Source organism: Epinephelus lanceolatus, chromosome 16 (genome assembly GCF_041903045.1).
Source record: "Epinephelus lanceolatus isolate andai-2023 chromosome 16, ASM4190304v1, whole genome shotgun sequence".
In the NCBI taxonomy this organism is placed as follows: domain Eukaryota; kingdom Metazoa; phylum Chordata; class Actinopteri; order Perciformes; family Serranidae; genus Epinephelus; species Epinephelus lanceolatus.
The window spans coordinates 3,259,897-3,267,044 of record NC_135749.1 but is presented as its reverse complement, the minus strand read 5'-3'; the positions used below and the strand labels follow the sequence as shown (position 1 = coordinate 3,267,044).

Below are 7,148 nucleotides of genomic sequence, written 5' to 3'. Positions count from 1 at the left end.
CTATGCCATTGCCGCAAAGCACTTCGGCGTTGTGACTGTCGTGGAGTCGGTGGCTAACAGTCAACGGTTATTTGACAGAAGGATTCTAGTAAACGGAGACGTTTATATTTATTTTAACAGTTTAGTAGCTGTTAATTAAGATGGCGGAAAAGTTTGACAACCTGGAGGAGCACCTGGAGAAATTCATCGAGAATATTCGACAGTTGGGAATCATCGTCAGCGACTTCCAGCCGAGCAGCCAAGCAGGACTCAACCAGAAACTGTGAGTCAGGTTTTTACTGAGGTCGATATAACGACACGAATCTGTAAATAATGACCGTGTTTACATGTTGTGTTGTTGTTTGACTCAGAAACTTCATGATATCCGGTTTGCAAGACATCGAGAAGTGCCGTCAGCAGCTGCATGAGATCAATGTGCCGCTGGAGGTCTTTGAGTGAGTAACATTAGCTGTTATATTATCATACCTGTCTGGCTTTATAACATGGATATAATGTTTTCTTTACACCTGTGTTGTTGTCTGTCATTTCGGTTAATGTATTTGTTGTGTTAAGACAATAAATGTCGCTTTCCGTTAAAGCAACACCAAACCTCAATCGAGAATCTGATGATTTTATAGTTTCAGTCCTCGTCCCCTCCTCTGGTGATGTTTCATGCTACATTTTACTGTTGTTCTGCATAGCTCAGACTCACTTTAAAATTCGGCACACACACATCATAAAAATTACATTTTAAACTTCTCCAAATTTTGTTCACCTTGTGTCTTGCCATTTTTTAAGTGTACTTTATTGGGTGGAGGATTGTTGAAATAATGATAATAAATAAGCAATCAAAACTTTATTTTTTTAATTTAGTTTTTAATTTTGAAGACATTTATTTACAAATGAACAGACAGAATACAAACAAAACAAACAAGGTACATACAAATTGGACAATTAAAAAAATAAATAAAGAAAAATCCCATAATCCCTTAACGCTTCAAGTCTAACCTCCACATCCAAACCCTACCTTCATCCTCTGTCCTTAATCAAAGTACTCTTCAAGCAGTATTGGTCTCAGTCGCCATCATGATCCTTCTCTCCTCTTTGCACTTCATCCCACAGTACAAACAACAAGCAACTCTCGGCTTTATAGAATAACACCAACAAAGGAAAGACATCAGTTTTTAGTTCATGTTAGAACAAGTGAGTTAGTGGTTTAAGAGAGGGGGATAAAAACAAAAACAAACAAATATCATACATACAATCATATATATGCACATCATTTTGACATTAAATAATGTTCCACTGGTGCCCGTGTTTCAACATATTCTGTCTCATTATTTTGCAATCAAAACTTGAAATATCACACAGCAAATCAAAAAGTGACCCCAAATGATTTGGAATAACTTTGGAATATCCATTGTAATTTACATTTTTATTTATATTAACATAATCATTCTAACACGCTGATTTTATACAAAAATTCAGATGATATAAGAGGAGTCAGAGTCAATAATAATAATTATTCCAATAATTATAATAAAATAAAACAAATTTGTTTTCCCACAAGTCTTCAGCAGCCCCTCCTGTGGCAGAAGGTTGCCTCGTTCTTTTTAAACCACAAAGGTTCCGCCAATATGTCTACCCCTACACGGCGGAAAATTGGGCACCTTGGATCAACTCGCCAGTCCGGCTCTGTGTGTCTAAACGCTCGCAGCTTACTGGCAAAACGGCCCAACATTCGCTGAAAATCTGGCAGCGTAAAAGGGGCTTGTGACTCAGAAGTAGAGCAGGTCATCCACTAATTGGACCAGGTATAATTGGGCAAGATACTGAACCCCAAATTGCTCCGGGTGGCTGTTCCATCGGTGTGTGATTGTGTGTGAATGGGTGAATGTGACTCGTAGTTTAAAAGCGCTTTGAGTGGTTAGAAGATTAGAGAGGCACTATGCAACTGCAGTCCATTTACCATTCATCATTTACATTCTGTCACCTGGTACCCTCCACCACGTGTAAGATGTTGCACCTCCAATGTGTGCCAGAAATATCTGCGATAGTCTTGTTTGGGGAATTATTTATCCTGGCAGCCATGTTTCCAAAGACAGCAGTCTCTGTCATGAGTTTAAGTTTCTCTGTAAACTCTGGCTCATGTGGACTCTTCCAGTTGTGTTGAACAAGCCAGCGCTACAATAAGACCTGTTACTGTCGATCCAAACTCTCTTTAAGTAAGACCTGCTGGCACAACAGATTAATCTCCTTATAGACATATTTTTGGGGATTCTGGTAGAGGTTGGTTGAGATTTTCAGTACCACCATCCAAAAGCCAACACCATGGGACAGACCCACAGAGCATGGAGACATGTACCAATTTCTCTAAGACATTTCCAGCATTTAGTGTCCTCGGTCAGACACATTATAAACTATGGCGTGTTTTTGCCAGTACACAAGGCCAGCTTACCAAATGTAGCTGCTGGAATTCATAATACCTTATATGTGCTTTACAGCTTCACTGTTCCCCTGACTGATAAGCCTTGTGTTTGTAGATACATCGACCAAGGTCGAAACCCTCAGCTGTATACCAAGGAATGTCTGGAGAGAGCCTTGGCGAGGAACGAGCAGGTCAAAGGGAAGATCGACACTATGACGGTAAGAGATAGTTCCAGGGTCACTGAGATTTCCCCCACCAATGCCACCGCGAAAACAAAGAGCCAACAGACTCCTTCACTGATTAAATGCTCCCGAGCATACTTAGGAATTTCTTAAAAGATAAAAATGTCTCTTTCAAGGATCATCGTCATTATACAGAGAGCCACGTACTCGAGTCAGCCCTCTCTGTTAAAGTGGCCTCGTTTATTGATGATGAATTAATTGTCCTTGGACAAATCTTTCTGTTGTTCAGGAGAAGCTCTGCTCCACAAATCAGTTGTTTGATATATTTATTATATTCAGATGTGTCTAGTGTTATAATGACATGCAAGTTTATCACTGCCGCCATGGCCATGAAATTCCTGAAGAATTCATGGAATTAGAAAAACAGTTTTCCAGGCCCGGAAATGGTCTGGAATGAGCAGAATGTTTTGTGAATAAACATCGTTATATCTAATGTGTAAAATGTCCAGTGTTACGTGTCACACAATCCTTGTATCACTAATTTAAAATCTAGGGCTGCATTGAGTGACCACTGAAATGCCACCAGTGTCACGTGATACACATAGACCTCACCAGCACTGTGGCATCGCCAAGGCCCTGGAAGAACTAGCGCTGTCACATCAGGAGAGAAACAGGGAAATGGCAAAAGTTTGTTGTGTAGCAGGTTAACCAAGGATTTCACACTGAGATCTGAGGCACATAAGATGCATGAATATTCACTGTCAGTGTGGTAAATGTCTAAATGATGTTACTACTGATGGATAGTTAACGTTAGCTTGAGTGGTAAGCTGCTGCAGTACAATCATACTGAATTGCAGCATCAGACTGTTGTCTCTGACTAATTCTCAGCCTGTAAACTGTCGGCAGTTAACAGGTTGGTTATTTACAGACTAGCCTGTAATTACAACATATATATGTATATATATATATATATATATATATATATATATATATATATATATATATATATATTGTTGACGCTTTAAAGAAAAAAAATTGCTATGCTACGAAGTGTGAACATACACCGGCATCCAAAATAATCATTAGCAAATGTAATCATTATCATAAATACACTTAACAGCCAGTATTATTACCACTGGACAAAGTACAGGGGTGTCTGAAGTTTTCTGAATGAAGGCCAGATTAGATGATGTAAATGTGAAATACTTGAGAGCCAGCTGCTTCTTTCATCATATGGATTATTGAAAAAACTTTCCACCACTCCTGAAAGCGGTGTCTGTTGCCGTCGACTTTCCCCTTCTTTACAGTGGCCTTGTCGGCTACCTACAGCTGCAGGAAATGTCTGCTGTTTGTTTACTTGTTTACTGTCAGTTTATGTAAAAACATTAGTTCCAGGTGCGTAGTTCCTACCTGGTGCATGTCTACAAACTTCATGACAGCCTTGCCATTGTGTGGTGAACGGACCAATATTGTGTGGTGGGCCACATATGTTGAAAGACGAGCTGTGGATCGGCCACGATTGGCCCATGAGCCGAAATTTGGACATGCATGCTCTAGTACTTGTGTTTTGTCCAAGTGTCGCTGTAGCCCAGCAGAAGACATTGCTCCACTGCTATGTAGGTAGATTTAGTGTCAAACACCATACTGTCTATTTCAATACCTTTTAAATGTATTAAAAAAGTGGAAAACTAGAGTATTTTTTAAGTGTTGCGTGGACATTATCACTGTTGACTGTTCAAGTTTTTGTAAAGTGGTGGTTTGCCATAAAAAGGTCATAATAAAGTCCGACTATAGGATGCCATAATAAAGTCAATAAAAATGTCCCAGTATAATATATCGTAAAGGAGTCATAAAACAGTCGTGGACACTTTTCCTGTGTGGCTGGCTGGCTCTTTACAATGTCTCTCAGTCATCAAAACTTTGAGAACCTCTGATCTGTGATCTTTGTTTAAAGAAAATTCTAAAATGGCCTGTTAAGCTTTTACATTTCCAAAAATTTCTCATGGGGGAAATTCCCCCCAACTCCCCTGGAGGGTTTTGGTTGCACAGGGTGTTGTTTGAAAATGCTCCCCAACGACAAGTAGGTGATTGTGGCTCTGTTTACAGACAACAGTTAGCCCGACAATACTGTTGATTTAATCAAATATACACATTTGATTAAATCAACTGTATCATGGACATTCATTCATTCATAGTGAATGAAGTCCTGATTAATTAAAGTTATGTTAACGCCCAGGTTCAGGTAAGGTTGCAAAACAATCATTAGACATATCTGTAAAACAAATGGTTGTTAACAAGAAATAAATGTGTACAAATTTTAATCGACATACACGTCAAATTGCATCGACATCGACAGGATCTTTGGTTTTCTGTCTTCCTAAAAGGGGCGCAGCTTTGACTTTCTGTCAAGTACCAGTATGTGCTGGTCCAATCTATTGACCTTTCACTAAGCTCCGCCCCTTTGTGATGGTCCCACAAGCTGTCAGAGTAAGCACGGAGCCCACACTGTAACTAACTGCACTCCCTGAAGAAATATGATCATATTTTTGGACAAATGAAAGAGTGACTCCAGAGAGCAGCAGACAGAGCAGCAGACAGAGGGGTCTACAGTCTGTGTTTGAAGGATATATCCAGGATGTCAAACTGACTCAGCAGCAACAACAGGTTAAAAAGACAAAGATAGTTAGAAGCTAAAGCCGAACTATAGGCTACAGATCACAGTGTAAAAGTGAACCACCACATCACTGCTGATCGCCACACAAGACAATGAATATAAAGGGAAAGTTTCCCTGCTTCCCTTCACTGGTTCCTGTACAGCAGGGTCGCTCTTTGTTTCACTGTTATAATCATTACAAAGTAAAAGCAGCATGTGTATACATTCAGTAGGCTATATCTTCAGTAGCTAGCTAGCTAACCCTACACTTTTCAGGGTCTGATTTTGGTTTTGGAACAGGGAAGAAACGTATATCTTTTTACAACCTCTCCAGTTAACGAGTATCATTAATACACGACGTGCCCCAGGCACAACATTTAGCTCCACATCCACAACACCAGCCTGAAAATGAAGGAAGTCTGAAAGAGTTCATGGAGATCAGCTGTGTTGTTGGAGCTGGCTGATGCTGCACTATGATTGGCCAATCTGTGTTCGAGGGGTGGGACTTAACAAAGGGTCAGTTGGCACATGCAGCATGCTGTTGGTGGTGGGAATGTGTAACGAACGAGTAAAGTTAGCAAGTGCTAGCAGTTTGCTTATCTGCAAATTCTAGGAAGTGTGTCTTAAATAATGTATGTCTTTATCGCTGTAAAGGCCTCCCCATTTTAAACGTCTTAAATGAAGTTATGGAAATGGAGTAAGATGTTGTTGAAAAGTTTTAAAGATGCAGTTAAAATGTTTAGGAGCCCCTGTTTATTATCTTCCACATAAAATGAGAAGCAGTGAATAAATAATAAACCAACCTCTGCTGTTGTGTTTTGTTACAGAAATTTAAGAGCCTTCTAATCTCCGAGCTCAGCAAAGTGTTTCCAGAGGAGATGGTGAAGTATAAGGCGATTCATGGAGAGGATGCCCCCTCCTAGTGACTGCTGTACCATGACCCCTGACCTCCAACCTGTGACCCTTGAAATGAAAGCCTGAGTGGAGTTTGATCGAGCAGGTTCCTCTGTGGTCGCCCGCGGAATATGATAATAACCCATTATTATTTTTGTTAAATATCGTGATGCTGTTGCTGACTGGTACACTGAGGGGGAAGGTTTTGCTCCTGCTCAGTGTGCTGACTCAGCCAATCCTGTCCTTCCTCTACATTTCAACTTCATTTTAAGAAATCCAGATTATTAGCAGGTGTTTGGGAGGAGCAGAGAGGAAGCACATCACGTTCAGCTGCTTGTTACCAGGAGACACGTTTGTGTTTAACGTCCCTGTTGATGCATCCACTCAGCTCGCAGCAGAAGCAGTTTCTACAACTCCCAACTGTACAGAAGAAAATATTCAAGAGCTGCGAGGCACCTGTCTGATTCTGCATTAAGGACTCCATCAGTTGTACATACAGTATATTTATACTCTCTACCTTTTGTAATGCTTCCTGTCATTGTGCAACATGCATTTGTACCACACATGACATTTTGTATCAAGCTCAGGTTTCTAATCTCCACGATTATTGAATGCAAACGCTATCTGCTCTCGATAATTCTGTGCCTGATCGCTCGACATGGTCAGAAATGAGTCCATTCTTTATTTGTAACTTGTTTATATTATAAGAATTTTTGTTAATAAATGATCCTTGTTGGACTGATGCTGCGTTTTTAATATTGTTTTATTACACTGATGTAAAGACAATGTTTTAGCAACAGATTCAATCAAATAAGTAATTTTGGTGTTTGAATTCTTTGATGACAGAATGATCTAGTGTGGTCTTCTGCTGCTGTAGCCCATCTGCTTCAAGGTTGGACAAGGTGTTGTTGCTTCAGAGATGCTCTTCTGCACACCTTGGTTGGAACCAGTGCTTATTTGACTTCCTGTTGCCTTTCTATCATCTTGAACCAGTCTGGCCATTCTCCTCTGA

At 40.1% G+C, this 7,148-nt stretch overlaps 1 protein-coding gene across 1 annotated transcript; it reads left to right on the top strand.

Moving 5' to 3' along the window:
• med10 (mediator complex subunit 10) lies at positions 1-6,879 on the top strand. The gene is made up of 4 exons (XM_033636597.2): positions 1-262; positions 351-434; positions 2,523-2,625; positions 6,070-6,879. The coding sequence occupies exons 1-4, from the start codon at positions 141-143 to the stop codon at positions 6,163-6,165; spliced, it is 405 nt and encodes a 134-aa protein (XP_033492488.1). The 5' UTR covers positions 1-140; the 3' UTR covers positions 6,166-6,879.
• The last annotated feature ends 269 nt before the right edge of the window (positions 6,880-7,148 follow it).

Bases quoted from the DNA above. Each gene is read 5' to 3' on its own strand.
- med10 (XM_033636597.2), top strand. From the start codon at position 141: ATGGCGGAAAAGTTTGACAACCTGGAGGAGCACCTGGAGAAATTCATC. The intron at 263-350 runs GTGAGTCAGGTT...TGTTTGACTCAG, and splicing joins GCAGGACTCAACCAGAAACT to AAACTTCATGATATCCGGTT. The intron at 2,626-6,069 runs GTAAGAGATAGT...GTTTTGTTACAG, and splicing joins GGAAGATCGACACTATGACG to AAATTTAAGAGCCTTCTAAT.